Below are 26,961 nucleotides of genomic sequence, written 5' to 3'. Positions count from 1 at the left end.
AGACTATATTTCAGACGTGAGGATACAATGTTCTTATCCGTAGCTATTTACCATCCAGTTTAATGCTCATGGTGTAAATTGTAAGTAATGATGAATCTGTGCAATATATGTCATGTGGATGGGACATGACACAGTGGTGTGATTGACTCTCTCCTTCCCCATAAAGAGAGCGAGGGAGAGAATAGGGATGGTAGGTAGGGATGAGGACTGACTGAGGTGTTGTGAAGCTGGTTGTTCATGATACAAATCAAATCAATGATGATTGGTTGCGTACACAGATTTGCAGACGTTATCACAGGTGCAGCAAATGCTTGTGTTTCTAGCTCCACCAGTACAGTAATAACTAGCATAAAAAATCAAATTAAAATTAAAATACACACATAACCCAGAAAAATACAAGTTATATAGGATTAGCCATGGCTAGAATACAGTATATACAGTTGAAATCGGAAGTTTACATACACCTTAGCCAAATACATTTAAACTCAGTTTTTCATATTTCCTGACACTTAATCCAAGTAACAATTCCCTGTTTTAGGTCAGTTAGGATCGCCACTTTATTTTAAGAATGTGAAATGTGAGAATAATAGTAGAGAGTGATTTATTTCAGCTTTTATTTCTTTCATCACATTCCCAGTGGGTCAGAAGTTTACATACACTCAATTAGTATTTGGTAGCATTGCCTTTAAATTGTTTAACTTGGGTCAAACGTTTCGGGTAGCCTTCCACAAGCTTCCCACAATAAATTGGGGGAGAATTTTGGCCCATTCCTCCTGACAGAGCTGGTGTAACTGATTCAGGTTTGTAGGCCTCCTTGCTCGCACACGCTTTTTCAGTTCTGCCCAGAAATCTTCTATAGGATTGAGGTGAGGGTTTTGTGATGGCCACTCCAATACCTTGACTTTGTTGTCCTTAAGCCATTTTGCCACAACTTTGGAAGTATGCTTGGGGTCCTTGTTCATTTGGAAGACCCATTTGCGACCAAGCTTTAACTTTCTGACTGATGTCTTGAGATGTTGCTTCAATATATCCACATAATTTTCATTTCTCATGATGCCATCTATTTTGTGAAGTGCACCAGTTCCTCCTGCAGCAAAGCACCCCTACAACATGATGCTGCCAACCCTGTGCTTCACGGTTGGGATGGTGTTATTCGGCTTGCAAGCATCCCCCTTTTTCCTCCAAACATAACGATGGTCATTATGGCCAAACAGTTCTATTTTTGTGTCATCAGGTCAAAAAGTATGATCTTTGTCCCCATGTGCAGTTGCAAACCGTAGTCTGGCTTCTTTATGGCGGTTTTGGAGCAGTGGTTTCTTCCTTGCTGAGCGGCCTTTTAGGTTATGTCGATGTAGGACTCGTTTTACTGTGATATAGATACTTTTGTACCTGTTTCCTCCAGCATCTTCACAAGGTCCTTTTCTGTTGTTCTGGGATTGATTTGCACTTTTTGCACCAAAGCATGTTCATCTCTAGGAGACAGAACGCGTCTCCTTCCTGAGCGGTATGATGGCTGCGTGGTCCCATGGTGTTTATACTAGCGTACTATTGTTTGTACAGATGAACGTGGTACCTTCAGGCATTTGGAAATTGCTCGCTGAGGTCTTGGCTGATTTCTTTGGATTTCCCCATGATATCAAGCGAAGAGGCACTGAGTTTGAAGGTAGGTCCTGAAATATACACAGGTACACCTCTAATTGACTCAAATTATGTCAATTAGTCTATCAAAAGCTTCTAAAGCCATGACATCATTTTCTGGAATTTTCCAAGCTGTTTAAAGGCACAGACAATTTAGTCATGCACAAAGTAGATGTCCTAACCGACTTGCCAAAACTATAGTGCTTGAAAAATGAGTTTAATAACTCCAAGCTAAGTGTATGTAAACTTCCGACTTCAACTGTACACATGAAGTGGGCAAAACAGTATGTAAACATTATTAAAGTGACCAGTGTTCAATGACTATGTACATAGGTTAGCAGTCTCACACCACTAGAGGGATATCTTCAACCACCAACTTACCATCCTGAGACAAGGCCTAGTATAGCCCACAAAGATCTCCGCCACGGCACAACCCAAGGGGGGGCGCCAACCCGGACAGGAAGATCACATCAGTGACTCAACCCACTCAAGTGACGCATCCGTCCTAGGGACGGCATGAAAGAGCACCAGTAAGCCAGTGACTCAGCCCCTGTAATAGGGTTAGAGGCAGATAATCCCAGTGGAAAGAGGGGAACCGGCCAGGCAGAGACAGCAAGGGCGGTTTGTTGCTCCAGAGCCTTTCCGTTCACCTTCACACTCCTGGGCCAGACTACACTCAATCATATGACCCACTGAAGAGATGAGTCTTCAGTAAAGACTTAAAGGTTGAGACCAAGTTTGCGTCTCTCACATGGGTAGGCAGATCATTCCATAACAATGGAGCTCTATAGGAGAAAGCCCTGCCCTCCAGCTGTTTGCTTAAAAATTCTAGGGACAATTAGGAGGCCTGCGTCTTGTGACCGTAGCGTACGTGTAGGTATGTACGGCAGGACCAAATCAGAGAGATAGGTAGGAGCAAGCCCATGTAATGCTTTGTAGGTTAGCAGTAAAACCTTGAAATCAGCCCTTGCCTTGACAGGAAGACAGTGTAGGGAAGCTAGCACTGGAGTAATATGATCAGGGTACTATGGCGTTAAAAACTGAGCTGTAGTCAATGAACAGCATTCTTGCATAGGTATTTCTCTTGTACAGGCGGGATAGGGCAGTGTTCAGTGCAATGGCGACTGCGTTGTCCGTGGATCTGTTGGGGCGATATGCAAATTGCAGTGGGTCTAGCATATCGGCGCAGATGGAGGTGATATGGTCCTTAACTAGCCTCTCAAGATAGAGAGCTTGAATGTCAGTCAGTCATTCAGAGAACAGCACAGGGACCGTGTGACAGACAGTCAGACACAAGATGGCTGCCACGTGCCTGGGTTAGGGTCCAGCCCCAGCAGGGCCAGAACAAGCAAAATGGAAGTCATTCGAGTCAGTGGTGATTAGATGTTATGTATACAAGTTCTTTACTGCTCCACTTGTACACTTCACAGACATCAGACAATCACACTATCTGATTGATTTGACCTACACTACCGATTTTACCTACGCTACCGATTTTACCTACACTAAAAGTTTGGGGTCACTTAGAAATGTCCTTGTTTTTCAAGAAAAGCTAATATTTTGTCCATTAAAATAACATGAAATTGATTAGAAATACAGTGTAGACATTGTTAATGTTGTAAATGACTATTGTAGCTAGAAACAGCAGATTTTTTGGGGAATATCTACATAGGTGTACAGAGGCCCATTATCAGCAACAGTCACTCCTGTGTTCCAATGGCACGTTGTGTTAGCTAATCCAAGTTTATCATTTTAAAAGGCTATTTTATCATTAGAAAACCCTTTTGCAATTATGTTAGCACAGCTGAAAACGGTTGTCCTGATTAAATAAGCAATAAAACGGACCTTCTTTAGACTAGTTGAGTATCTGGAGCATCAGAATTTGTGAGTTCGATTACAGGCTCAAAATGACTGGAAACAAAGACCTTTCTACTGAAACCTCTCAGTCTATTATTTTTCTGAGAAATTAAGGCTATTCCATGTGAGAAATTGCCAAGAAACTGAAGATCTGGAACAGCGCTGTGTACTAGTTGAGTATCTGGAGCATCAGCATCTGTGGGTTCGATTACAGGCTCAAAATGTCCAGAAACAAAGAACTTTCTTCTGAAACTCGTCAGTCTATTCTTTTTCTGAGAAATGCGAGAAATTGCCAAGAAACTGAAGATCTGGAACAGCGCTGTGTACTACTCCCTTCACAGAACAGCACAAACTGTCTCTAACCAGAATAGAAAGAGGAGTGGGAGGCCCGGGTGCACAACTGAGCAAGAGGACAAGTACAGTCGTGGCCAAAAGTTTTGAGCATGACACAAATATTAATTTCCAGAAAGTTTGCTGCTTCAGTGTCATTAGATATTTTTGTCAGATGTTACTATGGAATAATGAAGTATAATTACAAGCATTTCATAAGTGTCAAAGGCTTTTATTGACAATTACATAAAGTTGATGCAAAGAGTCAATATTTGCAGTGTTGACCCTTCTTTTTCAAGACCTCTGCAATCTGCCCTGGCATGCTGTAAAATTAACTTCTGGGCCACATCCTGACTGATGGCAGCCCATTCTTGCATAATCAATGCTTGGAGTTTGTCAGAATTTGTGGGGTTTTGTTTGTTCACCCACCTCTTGAGTATTGACCACAAGTTCTCAATGGGATTAAGGTCTGGAGAGTTTCCTGGCCATGGACCCAAAATATCTATGTTTTGTTCCCCGGGCCACTTAGTTATCACTTTTGTCTTATGGCAAGGTGCTCAAACATGCTGGAAAAGGCATTGTTCGTCACCAAACTGTTCCTGGATGGTTGAAGTTGCTCTCGGAGGATGTGTTGGTACCATTCTTTATTCATGGCTGTGTTCTTAGGCAAAATTGTGAGTGAGCCCACTCCCTTGGCTGAGAAGCAACCCCACACATGAATGGTCTTAGGATGCTTTACTGTTGGCATGACACAGGACTGATCGTAGTGCTCACCTTGTCTTCTCCGGACAAGCTTTTTTCCGGATGCCCCAAACAATCGGAAAGGGGATTCATCAGAGAAAATGACTTTACCCCAGTCTTCAGCAGTCCAAGCCCTGTACCTTTTGCAGAATATCAGTCTGTCCCTGATGTTTTTCCTGGAGAGAAGTGGCTTCTTTGCTGCCCATCCTCCAAAAGTCTTAGCCTCACTGCACGTGCAGATGCACTCACACCTGCCTGCTGCCATTCCTGAGCAAGCTCTGTACTGGTAGCGCCCCGATCCCACAGCTGAATCAACTTTTGGAGATGGTCCTGGCGCTTGCTGGAGTTTCTTGGGCACCCTGAAGCCTACTTCACAACAATTTAACCGCTCTCCTTGAAGTTCTTGATGATCCTATGAATGGTTGATTTAGGTGCAATATTACTGGCAGCAATATCCTTGCCTGTGAAGCCCTTTTTGTGCAAAGCAATGATGACGGCACGTGTTTCCTTGTAGGTAACCATGGTTGACAGAGGAAGAACAATGATTCCAAGCACCACCCTCCTTTTGAAGCTTCCAGTCTGTTATTCGAACTCAATCAGCATGACAGAGTGATCTGCAACCTTGTTCTCATCAGCACTCACACCTGTGTTAACGAGAGAATCGACATGCAGCTGGTTCTTTTGTGGCCGGGCTGAAATACAGTGCTAATGTTTTTGGGGGATTCAGTTCATTTGCATGGCAAAGAGGGACTTTGCAATTAATTTAAATTAATCTGATCACTCGTCATAACATTCTGGAGTATATGAAATTGCCATCATACAAACTGAGGCAGCAGACTTTGTGAAAATTAATATTTGTGTCATTCTCAATACTTTTGGCCACAACTGTACATTAGAGTGTCTAGTTTGAGAAACAGATTCCTCACAAGTCCTCAACTGGTAGGTTCATTAAATAGTACCCACAAAACACCAGTCTCAACGTCAACAGTGAAGAGGCGACTCCGGGATGCTAGTCTTCTAGGCAGAGTTGCAAAGAAAAGCCATATCTCAGACTGGCCAATACAAATAAAATATTAAGATGGGCAAAGGGACAGACACTGGACAGAGGAACTCTGCCTAGAAGGACAGCATCCCGGAGTCGTCTCTTCACTGTTGACGTTGAGACTGGTGTTTTGTGGGTACTATTTAATGAAGTTGCCAGTTGAGGACTTGTGAGGCGTCTGTTTCTCAAACTAGACGCTCTAATGTACTTGTCCTCTTGCTCAGATGTGCACCCGGGCCTCCCACTCCTCTTTCTATTCTGGTTAGAGACAGTTTGTGCTGTTCTGTGAAGGGAGTAGTACACAGCGCTGTTCCAGATCTTCAGTTTCTTGGCAATTTCTCACATGGAATAGCCTTAATTTCTCAGAAAAATAATAGACTGAGAGGTTTCAGTAGAAAGGTCTTTGTTTCCAGTCATTTTGAGCCTGTAATCGAACTCACAAATTCTGATGCTCCAGATACTCAACTAGTCTAAAGAAGGTCCGTTTTATTGCTTATTTAATCAGGACAACCGTTTTCAGCTGTGCTAACATAATTGCAAAAGGGTTTTCTAATGATCAATTAGCCTTTGATAGTGATAATCTTGGATTAGCTAACACAACGTGTCATTGGAACACAGGAGTGACGGTTGCTGATAATGGGCCTCTGTACGCCTATGTAGATATTCCATTAAAAATCTGCTGTTTCCAGCTACAATAGTAATTTACAACATTAACAATGTCTACACTGTATTTCTAATCAATTTGATGTTGTTTTATTGGACAACAAATTAGCTTTTCTTTTAAAAACAAGGACATTTCTAAGTGACACCAAACCTTTGAACGGTACTGTACATTTTTTTTAAATAAAAAAATACTTAGGAGGTAGACCTGTTGTGGCAAGAGTCAGTCAGAAAGCTATAGTGTTTTGTGTTGAATAAGTGATTACATTCCCACAGATTTTACATTCAGTTACTCAGTATTCACCTGATAGACCACGTAGTCTAACCTGTTGTTGTCTAAGTTGCTATCTAAAAATATGATTATTTTCCCAAACTCTCATGCCCTGTCCATCCACCTCCAGATGAAATCCAGTGGTCCATACTGGTGCTGCTGAGGCCCATTACTCCATATTAATGATAGATTGGACTTTTCCATTGCACCATCTACCGGTGGGGGGGACTTCCTGTGTAAACCTCTAACCCCTGCCAAATGAATCGTCCCAGTCTGGAGGTTAATAAGTGTCCTTTATGAGTTTTTCCTGTCAAAGCACATAATCATAAAAGGAGGGAGAGGGACATAAACGCAGAACGTCACCAGTAGAAAAAGGAGTTATGGGGGAAAATGCTATCTTGTTTGGTGGGATATAACTTAGATAATGAACAGGAACATATGTCTCACTGCCTTTGAACTTTAGAGTGGGGAAAAAATGCACATTTGTCAAATTGCATGTTTTTTGGATGTTGAGGCTAGTTAGTGGAGCCACGGCTTTTGAAAGGCTGTCTGTTGATGTCATAAAGACTTTTAAGTAGCCATGCTCACCACACTCTCAACAGCATGTTGTCACTAATGATAATATTTAGAGTCCAGGCAACATGGTGTACGTTCTACTGCTAACAGTGCAGAAAAACAGACATCTTCAGATTCAAATGTCCTTGCAGATGATGGGTTGTTTAAATGGATTATTTTGTTGCAGAAACCAAGTGTTAACTGTGTTGCTGATGAAAAGGGTTTATAGAACAGCAATGACATTTGCACTCTCTTACATCCATAATTAAAGTCATATATGATGCTAACATCTAAGTTTATCATATGTTTTCTGACCTCAAAAGTGATCTCGTGTTGTCCATATCCCACGCCATCGGTTGTGTAGATTGATTTCTCTGTAAACATTATGTCATATTAAGCTAGTGTTTTTGAGGACATCATTTTGAAATGTTATTTATTTTCCTCCTCAGGCATCATCCGGATGTTCAGACAAACAGGTGAGTCCTCCACCTCTCTGTAACCAAGGAGGCTGGTGGGAGGAGCGATAGGAGGACGGGCTCATTGTAATGGCTGGAATGGAAATGATGGAACGGAGTCAAACGTGGTTTCCGTATGTTTGATGTGTTTGATACTGTTCCATTGATTCCATTCCAGCCATTACAATGAGCCCGTCCTCCTATAGCTCCTCCCACTAACACTATCTCTCTAACACGTGTCACAAGTGTAATATCTCCTAGATGACATCACTCCATGGTCTCCAGTCTTATTGACGCACTCCAGCTTCAACTCACACAGTTAATGACTCAATCCTTTGTCCTTTTAAGAGATCCTCTGTGTTAATCATTAGTTATTTGGTTTTTACAACTGCCCAGACACTATTTTAATTAGACTGGCGCTTTGTCACAAACCGGAGCAAACTGGAAGCCAGCAGAGAGACCGACGCAGGCAGGCTCTGGACTCCCTCCTGTCCTATCGATCAGCCCTGGTGTTTTCTTTTCTGTCTGTCCAGCCAACACCAGCCGGGGTGAGGGCTGGAACAGGGGACAGAGGCCAAGGGCCGGGGGACTGGGAGGGAGGTCGGGTGATAAGAGGCCATTGTGGAGCTCCAGTGGTCAGAAATAAACTGGGCATTGTTTGATTTAGTCAACGTCCGGCTTATCGCTCCACTTATCTGTCTGGCCCTCTGGCCCGGCCGTCGTCTGTGAGAATCTCCCTTCTCAATGGGGCTCTCTCTCTCCAGCCAGTCTCCTGCTCTCTCTCTCACTCTCTCACTCTCTCTGTCTCCCTCTTTCCCCCCACTCTCTCTCTCTCTGGGCCCTGCTTGTTTTCATTCTCTGGGGTGTGTGTTTGCTCTGACAAGCCAGATATTAATAAGCCTGCAGTGTTTGTGTAGCAGATAATTCCGCTCGCGTCCCCGGTCCCCTTGAATGAGAGAGAGGTGGAGTAGCTGCACAGAACCCAGTTCCTGAAACTAGATTAGATTAGAAAAGTTTGTCACTCCACAATGATACAATAATAAATAATACAGATTATTTTTAATGCACATTGTGGACCACTCAAATGGAGTTTTGAGACACTAAAAAACTATCATAGTCAAACATGGCACAGGTGTGATATATAATACATTACATCATCTATACACATGTATGCATACTCAAGAAACAAAGTACAATAGACAAAAAGACAATTAGGCACTTCTAAAGAAACGTCTCCATTGGAGGATGAGATGGTAGGCTTTGCGGACTGTTGGACCTGGTCCTTACAAACCTTTGCAATGGTTTTTAGTTGCACTAACCAAACCTGCTGTAGAGGTTTGGAAGGGATGTTATCAATCATCATGTTCACACACCAAAACAACCTCATCTTAGTGTGATGATACAATACAATGGTGGACTGTACACTTCATTGACTAGTCAGCACATTGTGTGTCTATTCCACTTGTCTTTCACACGTTCTTTCTTTCTTGCTGTTGACTGCAGGCGTTCAGCACTCATGGTCCTCTTTCAATCTGAGCTGTACTGCCTCTCCAGGTAGACCCTTACACTTCTTTACTAGCTATCCTGTACTTTCTCTTTACTTTTCAATAAATACGCCTATAAATTAGAAAAAAGGGTTCCAAAATAGTTTTTTTTTTCTGTTGTCCCTATAGGAGAACCCTTTTTGGTTCTAAATCAAAATCTTTTTGGTTCTAGATTGAACCATTTTGGGTTCCATGTAGAACCCTCAGTGAAAAGGGTTCTACATGGAACCAAAAATGTTTCTTCAAAGGGTTCTCCTTTGGGGACAGCCGAAGAACCCTTTTAGGTTCGAGATAGAACCTTTTTTTCTAAGAGTGTATTTTCTTCTCACTTAGAAAATTGGAACTTGCATTGAACTAAATCCTTGAATATGTCACCAAGACTCTTGCATTGTCTCGCACAGTTAAGAAAAACCTGGACGGGCCTTCCATAGGCATCTCCCGGGGCAACAGCTTGAGTGATGACATGGACTATGTCAGCGAAGACACACCTTTACCCGTGGTGACAGACGCATCACAGTAAGTACCTAACTACCCCGTCACTCACTACACTACAGAACATCTACCTCACATTCCTCTTCCATACAGCCATTGTATTGTACCCATGCTCTTACCCGTATGAACTTTTTAACCCCTTACACTCGTGGGAATTGGCCTATATGGATAGGGCTAAATTGAAATGTTTCTTACAGAAGAAATATGGAAAGCATATGTATAACCATGGCACCAGTTAAAAGGGAACAGTTTGGAGATTATGGGAAAATTATTAGACTAAAGGTGAGGACAAAACAATCCAAAATTACACTGTTGATTATATGTGCATTTTACATGTACTGTACTTTTCGCCACATTTGTTGATAACAAAATCTGGAAATATTCTGAAACGTTCAGTAACATGATAAGAAAATGTGTTGTAGGTGCAACATAAGACAATACAAATGACAAGGGTTTGAGTGAGAGGACTAACTGGTGTCTCCAAGTGGACACACACCTCTCTAAAGTGTGCACAGTTCCTAAGTCATTTCAATGCACTTTTATGACACAAAGAAATCTTTAACTATAAGGTGCTTTTTTTAGCTCTCTTAGCTCTGCCGTTGAGGAACTAGAGCAAGCACACTTGTAGTTGTTTTGTTTGGAACACAACCCTGCATCCGGACCTTACAGAATTATTGTTGATGTTTACACAAAATCGGTCCATTATAAATTGCGGTCTGGGTCAGGTGGGCATCATTTGAAAGCTTGTTCTATTGCCGACATGACTAGCTAAGTTATTAAATACGATCTTACAGTGTTAGGCTTTCACTAGGAAATTCAGAGAAGCAGATGGTCATTTTGGTGCACATAGACTGGAGTCATGAGGGCATTCAGATGCGTGTGCTGCAGCAAATTTTCTTCACAATACAACAAACAACAGTTCATTCTGTTCAGGAAAACCATGGTATAACCCTATGTCATCTTGTACGTCAAACATAGTGATACTACATGTTGACACTTTATATTATCTGAGTTTTATGATATGGAAATGTGTTCTCAAGGGTGTTGTTTGTCTTGCTTGAATGACATCAAAGTGGTATTTATTATCATCCTCAACGTCTTATCTTTCAAAATACATCAAATCCTCATAATTTACAGCATTTCCCTCACTCAGACAACATAACATTTCCAAAAGTTGCCCAATTACCGTGAGGGATGGTGCTCAAGTTCAGAACGGCTGTCAGTCATAAACCATACAGAGATTTGAAGCGGAGACCCTGAGCTTTGATGTCATGTTTTGCTGTTACTGTGCAGCCACTGTGTTCCAATTTAGGCGCTTATCAGTGTCCAAATCTGCCATTTTCAACCTGTATACATACGGGTATGAGCATAAAGGGCTACCCCATAGATGCCTCCCTGCCCCTTACAGAGGTACATCCCTACTCCATAGGGCATAAAGCCTTTTGTTAGGCCAAAGTGCCCTTCCTGTCAATGGAAAGCTGCTCTGTTCAACTCACTAGAGGGTTAAATGGCATATTGAGTGCTTGAAACCCTGGTTATTACAACGGTAAATAAGGGATTATCCTAGAGTTGGAGAAAACAGCCCAGTTTGTTGGGGACATGTTTACAAGGTGACTAGTTGGCTAGTTGTTACATGATGATAGTGGTCTGCTGGGCTGTTTTATTTTGGGGGGTCAAGAAAGACTGTAAAATCACAGAGAATTCAGCTAGAAATGTGTTTAATTAGGAAATCTGTTGTAATTTGTCTTGAGCCGTTTCATCTCTTAACCCTATTACTAGCCATCTATGGCAGAGTTTGTAGAGTGAAGTGTTGGACATAACCTATTTACACAAATTGAATGTATTTATATGTAATTTCCTTTTTTGGGAAGGGGGAGCACAGACATGCGATGGACTCGAGTATAAAGGGGAGCGTGTGTGTGCGTGCATTTGTGCTTGTGAATGTGTGTGAGAGTGTGTTTCTCTCAGTGTGTACACACACCACACAGTAGGCATTCTCTGTTCTCCTCTTGACCTCTTCCCCAGCCCAGCTAATCCAATACCACCTCTAACACCATTCTCATTCTGCATTCCTCCTCTGATTCAATCTCTTTCCTCCCTCCCTCCCTCCCTCCCTCCCTCCCTCCCTCCCTCCCTCCCTCCCTCCCTCCCTCCCTCCCTCCCTCCCTCCCTCCCTCCTCCTCTCCTGACAAACACCCAGCCTAGAGATTTTGTAAAAGGAACACAAATGCTTCTCTCTTGCAGTTTGTTGACCAGCCCGTTCATGGCAAAGGTCCAGGACTCAGTCTCAACTCACCACTTGAATTCAAGAAGGTACTGTACTGCATGCTTGGTTTTACACTATTACTATAACCCACTAACCCCCCACCCCCTATACTCTAATGATATACTCCATCTGCATCAAAACGGAGTGACTGAAGTGTGACATCTTATATAAGCTGACAAACAACTATCCAAATGGTATTGAGCATCACAAATCTGATAGTTCCAACCATGGAAAAATGATTCAATGAAGTTTAGAAGACTGTCATGCAGTTTCGGATTCCCTTGGCAATATATTGTTTTAACAAAATCCAAATTTTCTCTATTACTGTGTCCACAATAACGCCATAATCTACTTTATGTAGCATTCCCTTATGTGCTGTTGAATATGGCTGTTTGCTGGCCTTGAACACTACACTGTTGAATATGGCTGTTTGCTGGCCTTGAACACTACGCTGGTGAATATGGCTGTTTGCTGGCCTTGAACACTACACTGTTGAATATGGCTGTTTGCTGGCCTTGAACACTACACTGTTGAATATGGCTGTTTGCTGGCCTTGAACACTACGCTGTTGAATATGGCTGTTTGCTGGCCTTGAACACTACACTGTTGAATATGGCTGTTTGCTGGCCTTGAACACTACGCTGTTGAATATGGCTGTTTGCTGGCCTTGAACACTACACTGTTGAATATGGCTGTTTGCTGGCCTTGAACACTACGCTGTTGAATATGGCTGTTTGCTGGCCTTGAACACTACACTGTTGAATATGGCTGTTTGCTGGCCTTGAACACTACGCCCTTGAATATGGCTGTTTGCTGGCCTTGAACACTACGCTGTTGAATATGGCTGTTTGCTGGCCTTGAACACTACACTGTTGAATATGGCTGTTTGCTGGCCTTGAACACTACGCTGTTGAATATGGCTGTTTGCTGGCCTTGAACACTACGCTGTTGAATATGGCTGTTTGCTGGCCTTGAACACTACGCTGTTGAATATGGCTGTTTGCTGGCCTTGAACACTACACTGTTGAATATGGCTGTTTGCTGGCCTTGAACACTACGCTGTTGAATGTGGCTGTTTGCTGGCCTTGAACACTACACTGTTGAATATGGCTGTTTGCTGGCCTTGAACACTACGCTGTTGAATATGGCTGTTTGCTGGCCTTGAACACTTCACATATGAAGGGGATCATATGAGATCATGTGAATAATAGAAGATGTCTTGGATCTTTTATAAGGGATGTGTGAAGACGTGTCTAAAGCTCAAATTATAATTTTCTCCCTCCCAACAGTAGATGGCGCTTTTCCTTTACACTCTTGTTGTCACGGGTGTGCGTACTGGTAGCGGAGTCAGGTGCAGGAGAGCAGAGAGTTGTGAACAGGCGCACACTTTATTGAGGCAGGAGCAAACAGCAGACGGACGCAATTGCGTCAAAACCTCCAGCAACAATGGCAAAAGTGCAAAGCGCTCAAACAGTCACAAAAGCTATAGTTTACCAAATAACATACTTCGTGAAATAAACACGGATATTGGACAACCAGCCTGGCGCGTCACATAACACACATAACACGAAACAACTTCACACAAAGACATGGAGGGGAACAGAGGAATAAATACATGCAGTGTGATTGGGGAATGAAAACCAGGTGTGCAGGGAACAAGACAAAACAAATGGAACAATGAGAAAATGGAGCGGCGATGGCTAGAAAGCCGGTGACGTCAACCGCCGAATGCCGCCCGAACAAGGAGAGGAGCCGACTTTGGCGGAAGTCGTGACACTTGTACAGTACTTGAACGCCTAAGTACTCAGTTTATTCATCTCACAGTGGGTGAACTGTACTCAGTTTATTCATCTCACAGTGGGTGAACTGTACTCAGTTTATTCATCTCACAGTGGGTGAACTGTAGTCAGTTTATTCATCTCACAGTGGGTGAACTGTACTCAGTTTATTCATCTCACAGTGGGTGAACTGTACTCAGTTTATTCATCTCACAGTGGGTGAACTGTAGTCAGTTTATTAATCTCACAGTGGGTGAACTGTACTCAGTTTATTCATCTCACAGTGGGTGAACTGTACTCAGTTTATTCATCTCATAGTGGGTGAACTGTACTCAGTTTATTCATCTCACAGTGGGTGAACTGTACTCAGTTTAATCATCTCATAGTGGGTGAACTGTAGTCAGTTTATTCATCTCACAGTGGGTGAACTGTACTCAGTTTATTCATCTCACAGTGGGTGAACTGTAGTCAGTTTATTCATCTCACAGTGGGTGAACTGTAGTCAGTTTATTCATCTCACAGTGGGTGAACTGTAGTCAGTTTATTCATCTCACAGTGGGTGAACTGTACTCAGTTTATTCATCTCATAGTGGGTGAACTGTACTCAGTTTATTCATCTCACAGTGGGTGAACTGTAGTCAGTTTATTCATCTCACAGTGGGTGAACTGTAGTCAGTTTATTCATCTCACAGTGGGTGAACTGTAGTCAGTTTATTCATCTCACAGTGGGTGAACTGTACTCAGTTTATTCATCTCACAGTGGGTGAACTGTACTCAGTTTATTCATCTCACAGTGGGTGAACTGTAGTCAGTTTATTCATCTCACAGTGGGTGAACTGTAGTCAGTTTATTCATCTCATAGTGGGTGAACTGTACTCAGTTTATTCATCTCATAGTGGGTGAACTGTACTCAGTTTATTCATCTCACAGTGGGTGAACTGTAGTCAGTTTATTCATCTCACAGTGGGTGAACTGTAGTCAGTTTATTCATCTCACAGTGGGTGAACTGTAGTCAGTTTATTCATCTCACAGTGGGTGAACTGTAGTCAGTTTATTCATCTCACAGTGGGTGAACTGTAGTCAGTTTATTCATCTCACAGTGGGTGAACTGTAGTCAGTTTATTCATCTCACAGTGGGTGAACTGTACTCAGTTTATTCATCTCACAGTGGGTGAACTGTACTCAGTTTATTCATCTCACAGTGGGTGAACTGTACTCAGTTTATTCATCTCACAGTGGGTGAACTGTACTCAGTTTATTCATCTCACAGTGGGTGAACTGTAGTCAGTTTATTCATCTCATAGTGGGTGAACTGTAGTCAGTTTATTCATCTCATAGTGGGTGAACTGTACTCAGTTTATTCATCTCATAGTGGGTGAACTGTACTCAGTTTATTCATCTCACAGTGGGTGAACTGTAGTCAGTTTATTCATCTCACAGTGGGTGATCTGTACTCAGTTTATTCATCTCACAGTGGGTGAACTGTAGTCAGTTTATTCATCTCATAGTGGGTGAACTGTACTCAGTTTATTCATCTCACAGTGGGTGAACTGTAGTCAGTTTATTCATCTCATAGTGGGTGAACTGTACTCAGTTTATTCATCTCACAGTGGGTGAACTGTAGTCAGTTTATTCATCTCACAGTGGGTGAACTGTAGTCAGTTTATTCATCTCACAGTGGGTGAACTGTACTCAGTTTATTCATCTCACAGTGGGTGAACTGTAGTCAGTTTATTCATCTCACAGTGGGTGAACTGTACTCAGTTTATTCATCTCACAGTGGGTGAACTGTAGTCAGTTTATTCATCTCACAGTGGGTGAACTGTACTCAGTTTATTCATCTCACAGTGGGTGAACTGTAGTCAGTTTATTCATCTCACAGTGGGTGAACTGTACTCAGTTTATTCATCTCACAGTGGGTGAACTGTACTCAGTTTATTCATCTCACAGTGGGTGAACTGTAGTCAGTTTATTCATCTCACAGTGGGTGAACTGTACTCAGTTTATTCATCTCACAGTGGGTGAACTGTAGTCAGTTTATTCATCTCACAGTGGGTGAACTGTACTCAGTTTATTCATCTCACAGTGGGTGAACTGTAGTCAGTTTATTCATCTCACAGTGGGTGAACTGTAGTCAGTTTATTCATCTCACAGTGGGTGAACTGTACTCAGTTTATTCATCTCACAGTGGGTGAACTGTAGTCAGTTTATTCATCTCACAGTGGGTGAACTGTACTCAGTTTATTCATCTCACAGTGGGTGAACTGTACTCAGTTTATTCATCTCACAGTGGGTGAACTGTACTCAGTTTATTCATCTCACAGTGGGTGAACTGTACTCAGTTTATTCATCTCACAGTGGGTGAACTGTACTCAGTTTAATCATCTCATAGTGGGTGAACTGTACTCAGTTTATTCATCTCACAGTGGGTGAACTGTACTCAGTTTATTCATCTCACAGTGGGTGAACTGTAGTCAGTTTATTCATCTCACAGTGGGTGAACTGTAGTCAGTTTATTCATCTCACAGTGGGTGAACTGTAGTCAGTTTATTCATCTCACAGTGGGTGAACTGTAGTCAGTTTATTCATCTCACAGTGGGTGAACTGTAGTCAGTTTATTCATCTCACAGTGGGTGAACTGTAGTCAGTTTATTCATCTCACAGTGGGTGAACTGTACTCAGTTTATTCATCTCACAGTGGGTGAACTGTACTCAGTTTATTCATCTCACAGTGGGGGAACTGTAGTCAGTTTATTCATCTCACAGTGGGTGAACTGTACTCAGTGTACTCAGTTTATTCATCTCACAGTGGGTGAACTGTACTCAGTTTATTCATCTCACAGTGGGTGAACTGTAGTCAGTTTATTCATCTCACAGTGGGTGAACTGTACTCAGTTTATTCATCTCACAGTGGGGGAACTGTAGTCAGTTTATTCATCTCACAGTGGGTGAACTGTACTCAGTGTACTCAGTTTATTCATCTCACAGTGGGTGAACTGTACTCAGTTTATTCATCTCACAGTGGGTGAACTGTAGTCAGTTTATTCATCTCACAGTGGGTGAACTGTAGTCAGTTTATTCATCTCACAGTGGGTGAACTGTACTCAGTTTATTCATCTCACAGTGGGTGAACTGTAGTCAGTTTATTCATCTCACAGTGGGTGAACTGTAGTCAGTTTATTCATCTCACAGTGGGTGAACTGTAGTCAGTTTATTCATCTCACAGTGGGTGAACTGTACTCAGTTTATTCATCTCACAGTGGGTGAACTGTAGTCAGTTTATTCATCTCACAGTGGGTGAACTGTAGTCAGTTTATTCATCTCACAGTGGGTGAACTGTACTCAGTTTATTCATCTCACAGTGGGGGAACTGTAGTCAGTTTATTCATCTCACAGTGGGTGAACTGTACTCAGTGTACTCAGTTTATTCATCTCACAGTGGGTGAACTGTACTCAGTTTATTCATCTCACAGTGGGTGAACTGTAGTCAGTTTATTCATCTCACAGTGGGTGAACTGTAGTCAGTTTATTCATCTCACAGTGGGTGAACTGTAGTCAGTTTATTCATCTCACAGTGGGTGAACTGTACTCAGTTTATTCATCTCACAGTGGGTGAACTGTAGTCAGTTTATTCATCTCACAGTGGGTGAACTGTACTCAGTTTATTCATCTCACAGTGGGTGAACTGTACTCAGTTTATTCATCTCACAGTGGGTGAACTGTACTCAGTGTACTCAGTTCAACCACTATGTGTAGCTATGTTCCCTTTCATTTAAAGCTGCAAAAGCATATCTGATGTACTCCAGTTACTGTATGTTTTATTGGTACAGTAGTTGTGTAGTTACAGTACTGTTCATGTTCCAGTGTATGAAGTTACACTGTAGTAGTAGTTCACTGCCTAGGCTTGTGTTTTGATAGTGTTTAGAAGTGAATTATGTTTTTGTGTGTGATATCCTTTAATATCACCGAAAGGGTTTGGCCTACTTGCTGTAACATCACTGTACTATGCTGTAGGTCAACACATACAATAATGCCCCCCAGACATGATGTATGGTTTATTACTGAGGGAATGTGTGGTGTTGAGAAAACTATAATCAGTGATATAATACATGTTTCACCAACTATCAAGTGCTAGTGTGGTTGTGTCATGGAACATGCCCATATCTCTGGTCTACATGGGTAAGGCTGAGCCAGACGCTCTAACAGATTTGGGACGTGGGCACTCCTATAACAGCTGCTTTGGAAAACCCGATGCCGCATGCCAATTTAACATTTCTTGATTCCCAGTTAAACCGTTTTTAAACAAATTAAAATGGAACTGAGAAGGACCAGGTCCACCCACGCCCCCCCCCCCCCCCCCCCCTAGACGATCCCACAGGTGAAGAAGCCAGATGGGGAGGTCCTGGGCTTGCGTGGTTATTCGTGGTCTGCAGTTGTGAGGCTGGTTGGACGTACTGCCAAATTATCTAATGCGACGTTGGAGGCTTATGGTAGAGAAATTAACATTAAATTCTCTGGCAACAGCTCTGGTGGACATTCCTGCAGTCAGCATGCCAAGTGCACACTCTGTCAAAACTTGGGACGTCTTTAGCATTGGGTTTTGTGACAAAACTGCACATTTTAAAGTGGCCTTTTAGAGTCCCAGCACAAGGTGCACCTGAATAATGATCATGCTGTTTAATCAGCTTCTTGATATGCCACACCTGTCAGGTGGATGGATAATTTTGGCAAATGAGAAATGCTCACTAATAGGGATGTAAACAAATATGTGCACAAAATGTTGGACATTTCTAGGAAATGTTACGTGTTGCATTTATGTTTTTGTTCAGTGTAGTAAAGTAAAGTACAGATACCCCAAAAAACGACTTAAGTGGTACTTTAAAGTATTTTTACTTAAGTACTTTACACCACTACACACACACACACACACACACACACACACACACACACACACACACACACACACACACACACACACACACACACACACACACACACACACACACACACACACACACACAGGATTAAATGACAATTACAAAATTCCATAAAGACCAATGTAACAAAATAAAATATAACATATTTTTGCAAAGTATTGTATTTCATTAAAAAACATGTTTTTTGTACCTTAAAATATAAAAATACATTTGCAAGTAGCCGGCTGAACAACAACAATATTCTCAGTATTGGAGACAGGAGAAGGGGGAGAGGAGAAAGAGAGGAGATGGGGGAGAAGGGTGGAGGGGAGGAAAGAAGGGGGAGAGGAGAAGGGGGAAGGGGAGGGGAGGAGAGGAGAACGGGTGGAGAAGAGAGGAGAGTAGAAGAGAAGGGGAGAAAAGGAGAAGGGGAGGGGAGGAAAGGAGAAGGGGAGGAAAGGAGGTGGGGGAGAAGGGGAGGGGAGGGGAGGAAAGGATAAGGGGAGGGGAGGGGAGGAGAGGAAAAGGTGGGGGGAGAGGAGAAGGGAGGAGAGGGAAAGGGGGGCAAAAGAGAAGGGGAGGGGAAGAAAGGAGAAGGGGGAGAGGAGAAGGGGGGAGGAGAGGAGAAGGGGGGAGTGGAGAGCAGCAGTGGCGTTGAGAGATTTACAGCTCCCAGATGTGGTCGGGAAGAGTGTGTGTGTGTGTGTGTGTGTGTGTGTTCGTGTGTGTGCGTTTGTGTCCTGGGCGCTGGCTGGATGGTTGACATGCGGTCCCCTGGCTCTGAAGCCCTCCATTAAGTGTAGTCAGTCACGCAGATAGCACACACACACACACACACACACACACACACACACACACACACACACACACACACACACACACACACACACACACTACAACAGCATCATACCTACAGTTCTTACTAACTCTATCAGACTGCCTATTCAGACTGACTCTGTCATTGAGCCAGTTGGCTCTGTATTTTCCTATTGAGTTTCTTCTGGTGTTCCTAGGTTATAGTGATATAGCAGATAGTGTGGACTATAGCAGCCCAGTGGAGTTTGTTAATCTTCAGACTACCCTCCAAGTGGGGTTCACATCAGAGGACAAATGGACAGCTGTGTGTGACTGTGACGACACTGGGCTGGCCAAAAGGAAGTGGCACTGCACGGTGGCCGCACACCATCTGTCTCCATACCCCTCTAGAAGATCTGTCTCACTACCCCTCTAGGATATCTGTCTCCATACCCCTCTAGGAGATCTGTCTCACTACCCCTCTAGGAGATCTGTCTCACTACCCCTCTAGGAGATCTGTGTCACTACCCCTCCAGGAGATCTGTCTCACTTCCCCTCTAGGAGATCTGTCTCACTTCCCCTCCAGGAGATCTGTCTCACTACCCCTCCAGGAGATCTGTCTCACTACCCCTCCAGGAGATCTGTCTCACTACCCCTCTAGGAGATCTGTCTCACTACCCCTCTAGGAGATCTGTCTCAATACCCCTCCAGGAGATCTGTCTCACTACCCCTCCAGGAGATCTGTCTCACTACCCCTCCAGGAGATCTGTCTCACTACCTCTCCAGGAGATCTGTCTCACTACCCCTCTAGGAGATCTGTCTCACTACCCCTCCAGGAGATCTGTCTCACTACCCCTCCAGGAGATCTGTCTCACTACCCCTCCAGGAGATCTGTCTCACTACCCCTTCAGGAGATCTGTCTCACTACCCCTCCAGGAGATCTGTCTCCGTACCCCTCCAGGAGATCTGTCTCCGTACCCCTCTAGGAGATCTGTCTCCATACCCCTCCAGGAGATCTGTCTCCATACCCCTCCAGGAGATCTGTCTCCATACCCATCCAGGAGATCTGTCTCCATACCCCTCCAGGAGATCTGTCTCCATACCCCTCCAGGAGATCTGTCTCACTAAAACGTTGAATACGCACAAAATATGCACCAAAACATGCATGCACCAGTTTTCACGCAAAAGTTGGCATTTATAAAAACTGAACTTGATGTGAGAATGTGCTTATCTTCCTGCAAACTGTGGAAATGCTTTCTTCACACAGTGTCTTGTGGTTGAAGTATTGCATTGCAACAAGGAGACAGTGGCCTAGTAGCCTTGTGCATGAATATATGATGACACTCTTATTCATACCAAAAAACTGGTAGATAAATATAATAAGATGCAATCATTTGCCATTAGTGAGAAGAGCAAAAATCTATTGATTTTATCTTTGTGTTCTAAAATAATTATAAATCGGCATCCAGGTCCTATTGTTTATGTTATTTCCATGACCATTACAGAATAAATTCCTCACCTTTTCTGACTGGGATGGTTTCATTCCCACGAAATAGCCTATAGGCCTACAACAAGTTAGGAAAGGCCACCATTCCTCCCATCTCTCATGAAATTGGACCTACTTCACAGTAGTAAATAAATAAGCTATTTTAAGTATTTTGCTCTATGCGTTGCGATCCAAAGCGCAGTTTAACTGTGGAACAGACTGTTCACCTTTTCCATTGACGTTTTTAGGCTGGTCTACATCTGAATACTGTAATGCCAAATTTCTCAAGTAGACAATATTTAATTCATAAACATAATGCATAATTAATATACCTGTCATAACTATTACAGACTAAATTCCTCACCTTTTCTGGCCATGATGAGTTCATATTCCCGAATTAGCCATACAACAAATGACCATGCACATCCCATTTACTTGGGCTTATTTGATAATTGTATGTTTTTGGCTACCACTGTAAGTAGGACTACTGTAAAACGATCAAGTAGACAATGTTTCAGAATAGAAAATGAAATGCAAAACATTATTGAATTCAAACAATCTGTTTACAGGTCCACAACTATTTGCAATTGTTTTTGTCTTTCAGAAACGGTCAGATAAAGCAAATGTCACTACAAAAGAAAACATTCTGCCAACACCTCCAAAGACATTTCATCCTTTAGCCATACTGTGTTGGCCTGATTCCAACACCTCCAAAGACATTTCATCCTTTAGCCATACTGTGTTGGCCTGATTCCAACACCTCCAAAGACATTTCATCCTTTAGCCATACTGTGTTGGCCTGATTCCAACACCTCCAAAGACATTTCATCAAGTTCACCATTGATATTTCCTTTAGCCATACTGTGTTGGCCTGATTCCAACACCTCCAAAGACATTTGATCAAGTTCACCATTGATATTTCCTTTAGCCATACTGTGTTGGCCTGATTCCAACACCTCCAGAGACATTTGATCAAGTTCACCATTGATATTTCCTTTAGCCATACTGTGTTGGTCTAATTCCAATACTTCCAAAGACATTTCATCAAGTTCACCATTGATATTTCCTTTAGCCATACTGTGTTGGCCTGATTCCAACACCTCCAAAGACATTTCATCAAGTTCACCATTGATATTTCCTTTAGCCATACTGTGTTGGCCTGATTCCAACACCTCCAAAGACATTTCATCAAGTTCACCATTGATATTTCCTTTAGCCATACTGTGTTGGTCTAATTCCAATACTTCCAGAGACATTTCATCAAGTTCACCATTGATATTTCCTTTAGCCATACTGTGTTGGCCTGATTCCAATACTTCCAAAGACATTTCATCAAGTTCACCATTGATATTTCCTTTAGCCATACTGTGTTGGCCTGATTCCGACGCCTGCAAGGACATTTGATCAAGTTCACCATTGATATTTCCTTTAGCCATACTGTGTTGGCCTGATTCCAATACCTACAAAGACATTTCATCAAGTTCACCATTGATATTTCCTTTAGCCATACTGTGTTGGCCTGATTCCAACACCTACAAAGACATTTCATCAAGTTCACCATTGATATTTCCTATAGCCAAACTGTGTTGGCCTGATTCCAACATCCCCAAGGACATTTGATCAAGTTCACCATTGATATTTCCTTTAGCCATACTGTGTTGGCCTGATTCCAATACTTCCAAAGACATTTGATCAAGTTCACCATTGATATTTCCTTTAGCCATACTGTGTTGGCCTGATTCCAACACCTACAAAGACATTTCATCAAGTTCACCATTGATATTTCCTTTAGCCATACTGTGTTGGCCTGATTCCAACACCTACAAAGACATTTCATCAAGTTCACCATTGATATTTCCTTTAGCCATACTGTGTTGGTCTAATTCCAATACTTCCAAAGACATTTCATCAAGGTCACCATTGATATTTCCTTTAGTCATACTGTGTTGACCTGATTCCAATACTTCCAAAGACATTTCATCAAGTTCACCATTGATATTTCCTTTAGTCATACTGTGTTGACCTGATTCCAATACTTCCAAAGACATTTCATCAAGTTCACCATTGATATTTCCTTTAGCCATACTGTGTTGGCCTGATTCCAATTCTTTCAAAGTATACAGCAAATAAGGGCGTTAATTGTCACCATAAAAGGTGAATGATGGGTGTTTATCCGGCGGAGTAACACGCGCACATTTTTACGACTGGTCTGATTCATAACAGGAAATGTGTTTGTATGGCTGCGCCAGGTTTATAAATCTCAATATTTTTTGTGCAGATGTTTAGTGTAAAATGTATGCAATGGTTATAAATGAGGACCCTGCAGTCTGAGGTATCCAGAAGCCCTCCCCCACAACCAACCATTCCCTTAAAAAGATACCAGTTGTTATCTGAACCTATTCCAAATAAATCCCACATAATGACATAGTCCGTGTGGTATTCACCATAGTTTTTTAGGGGTTTGTTGTACAAAGAACACTTGTTCTGCTGATTGTATACATTTCCCCTCTTTTAACACTAACATGTATTAGAATCTGTTAAATTAGAAGAAAAAATATATATTCCTTCCCTCTTTTTTCGAACTCGGGCAAGTCTGATAAATAGTTATTTCCGATGATTGTGCAATACTCAACAGAATGTGTGAGAAACTGCTAGCTATGATGACACACTGCTCTGTATACACTCTGTGTATCAATGAGAGTAGTTGGTTTACTTTTCTCTGTCATAAAGATACAAACTCAACTGACATGAGAATGGTTCTCAATTATACTCCCCAAAGACAGATTTACATTCACAGAGCTTAGTCCTGGAGAAAAAGTAAATGTTTTGAAATACTTCTTTGGTCTCAAATAGAGGAAGGCCTATTGCTGATTGCAGTGTACAGTTACCCCTTTATCTCTCTCTCTCTCTCTCTCTGTCTCCCTCTCTCTCTCTCTCTCTCTCTCTTTCATATGTTTACATTGCCAAATCAAGTGAAATAAACAAACAACATGTTTGATTTGTTTTCAAATTCTTTGTGGGTCATTGTGATTTGTGAGAAATATGTGTCTCTAATATGGTCATACATTTGGCAGGAGGTTAGGAAGTGCCTCTCAGTTTCCACCTCATTTTGTGGGCAGTGTGCACATAGCCTGTCTTCTCTTGATAGCCTGGTCTGCCTAATGGCGGCCTTTCCCAATAGCAAGGCTATGCTCACTGAGTCTGTACATAGTTAAGGATTTCCTTAAGTTTGGGTCAGTCACAGTGGTCAGGTATTCTGCCACTGTGTACTCTCTGTTTAGGGCCAGATAGCATTCCAATTTGCTCTGTTTTTGGTTGATTCCTTCCAGTGTGTCAAATAGTTATCTTTTTGTTTTCTCATAATTTGGTTGGGTCTAATTGAGTTGCTGTCCTGGATTTCTGTGGGGTCTGTTTGTGTTTGTGAACTGAGTCCCAGAACCAGCAGGCTGAGGGGACTCTTCTCAAGGTTCATTTCTCTGTAGTTGAGGGCTTTGTTGTGGAATGCGTGGAACGTTTCCACTTCACAATAACATTACTTACAATTGACTGGAGCAGCTCTAGCAGGGCAGAAATTTGACAAACTGACTTATTAGAATCCTATGACGGTGCCACATTGAAAGTCACTGAGCTCTTCAGTACAGGCCATTCTACTGCCAATGTTTGTCCATGTGTGCTCGATTTTATACACCTGTCAGCAACGGGTGTGGCTGAAGTAGCCGAATCCACTCATTTGAAGGGGTGTCCACATACTTTTGTTTGTGTACCTGTGGTACTGATGTTTAGGCTGAGGTAGGTATAGTTCTTTGTGTGCTTTAAGGCCACGGTGTCTAGATAGAATTTGTATTTGTTGTCCTGGCAACTTATTTGGAACACCATTATTTTTGTCTTACTGAGATTCATTGTCAGGGCCTAAGTCTGACTGCTGTAGGCCCTCCTTGGTTGGGGACAGAAGCACCAGATCATCTGCAAACTGTAGACATTTGAATTCAGAGTCCAGTAGGGTGAGACTGGGCGCTGCAGACTGTTCTAGTGCCTTCGCCAATTCAGTGTATTAGGTACACCACCCGTTCTCAAAAATGGTTATCTCCTACAGACAGTGAGTCACATGGTTTGCTATATAAAGCAGGCAGACAGGGATCGAGGCATTCAGTTGCTGTTCGATTGAACGTTAGAATGGGCAAAACGAGAGACCTACGCGTCTTTGAGCGTGGTATGATTGTCGTGTGTCAGGCTCGTTGGTTCCCTTATCTCAGAAACGGCCAACCTCCTGGGCTTTTCACATAAGACAGTATCTAGAGTTTACCGAGAATGGTGCGACAATCAAAAAACATCCAGTCAGCGGCAGTCCTGTGGGCGAAAACAGCTCGTTGATGAGAGAGGTCGATGGAGAATGTCAAGAATCGTGCACGATAAGAGGCGGGCCACAAACAGGCAAATAACAGCACAGTACAACAATGGTGTGCAGAACGGCATCTCGGAACGCACAACTCATCAGTCTTTGTCACGGATGGGCTATTGCAGCAGACGACCACACCGGGTTCTACTTCTATTAGCTAAAAACAAGAAGAAGAGGCACCAATGGGAAATTGGACAATTAAAGAGTAGAAAAATATTGCCTGGACCAACGAATCCCAGTTCCTATTGCATCATGCTGATGGCAGAGTCAGGATTTGGTCCATGGCCCCATCCTGCCTGATGTCAATGATACAGAATGGTGGCGGTAGTGTAATGGTGTGGGGGTCACTTGATACCAACCGAGCACACGTTAGGTCCCTTGATACCAACTGAACAACGTTTCCAAGCCCTGAAGAATTCAGGCTGTTCTGGAGGCGAAGGTTGGTTCCGACCCGGTACGAGATGGGTGTACCTAATAAACTGACTACTGAGTGTATATGTTGAAGAGGATGGGGCTCAAACTGAATCACTGTCCCACCCCACTGCCCCAATGGAAAATACATCTGTGTTTATTGCAAATTTTAACTGCACACTTATTGTTTGTGTACATTGATTTTATAATGTCATATGATATGACATTTATAATGTCATATCATACCCACATGCCAAATTGAGTCAAATGCTTTTTGAAATCAACAAAGCATGAGAAGGCTTTGCTTTTGTATTAGTTTGTTTGTTGGTCTATAAGAGTGTTCAGGGTGTATAGATGGTCTGTTTCGGAAGAAGCAAATTTGTCATTTGCACAGGACATTGTTTTCACTGAGGAAATGAGTCTGCTGTTGATGATGCTGCAGAGGACTTTTCCAAGATTGCTGTTGACGTAGATTCCACGGTAATTATTGGGGTCAAATTTATCTCCACTTTTGTAGATTGGGCGACCAGACAAAACATTGGTTCAAAATATTGGAGATGCCAGAGTTTAAGCATAGCCTCTCTCTCTTTATCTCTCTTTCTCTCTCGCTTTCTTTCTCTCTTTCTCTTCCCCTTTCTGTTCCAAGGCAGCAGGTTATTTCCTCATCTCTGACCCCCCCCCCCCCCCCCCCCCCCCCAGACCTGGAAAATACTGCATGGGCCACCTGCAGACCTCTCCTAATTAGCCCCCCTGCTTACAAGATACTGGCCACAGATAAAGAGAGACTATGTGCACATAACCCCCGAAGTGAGGTGGAAACTGAGCTGCACTTCCTAACCTCCTGCCAAATGTATGACCATATTAGAGACACATATTTTGATAAACCCCCATATCTATTGGTTGAAATACCACAGTGTGCAAATACAGCAGCAAGATTTGTGACGTGTTGCCACAAGAAAAGGGCAACAGGTTTCCCCTTGTGTACTTGAACTGTTTGCACGTCGTTACAACACTGTATATAGACATAATATGACATTTGAAGTGTCTCTATTATTTTGGAACTTGTGTGAGTGTAATATTTACTGTTCACTTTTGATTGTTTATTTCACTTTTGTTTATCCATTTCACTTACTTTGGCAATGTAAACATATGTTTCCCATGCCAGTAAAGCCCCTTGAATTGAATTGAGAACGAGAGAGAGAGAGCAAGACAGAGAGAGTGTGTGTTGGCTGTTGTTGCACTGATAGTCATTTCTCTGTTGTGCTACTCACTCTGTTGTGAATTTCTGTTGAATGTCTGTACTTTGTTGTGGCCTCTATGTGGCCCTA

The 26,961-nt window shown here is 42.5% G+C and overlaps 1 protein-coding gene across 2 annotated transcripts in view; it reads left to right on the top strand.

Annotated features, from left to right (window-relative positions):
- LOC110522744 (potassium voltage-gated channel subfamily KQT member 1-like) overlaps nt 1-26,961 on the top strand; it is a 279,767-nt gene that overhangs the window by 50,245 nt on the left and 202,561 nt on the right. For both annotated transcript variants that reach the window (XM_036969009.2, XM_090231282.1), the window contains exons 11-14: nt 7,544-7,570; nt 9,053-9,103; nt 9,495-9,609; nt 11,830-11,898. In XM_036969009.2, the coding sequence (XP_036824904.1) occupies nt 7,544-7,570; nt 9,053-9,103; nt 9,495-9,609; nt 11,830-11,898 (262 nt within the window). The remainder of the gene's footprint in view (nt 1-7,543; nt 7,571-9,052; nt 9,104-9,494; nt 9,610-11,829; nt 11,899-26,961) is intronic.

This window comes from Oncorhynchus mykiss, chromosome 4 (assembly GCF_057628025.1).
Source record: "Oncorhynchus mykiss isolate SJ-2025 chromosome 4, ASM5762802v1, whole genome shotgun sequence".
NCBI lineage: Eukaryota > Metazoa > Chordata > Actinopteri > Salmoniformes > Salmonidae > Oncorhynchus > Oncorhynchus mykiss.
The sequence above is the reverse complement of the archived record's forward strand: the minus strand, read 5'-3'. Positions and strand labels throughout refer to the sequence as shown.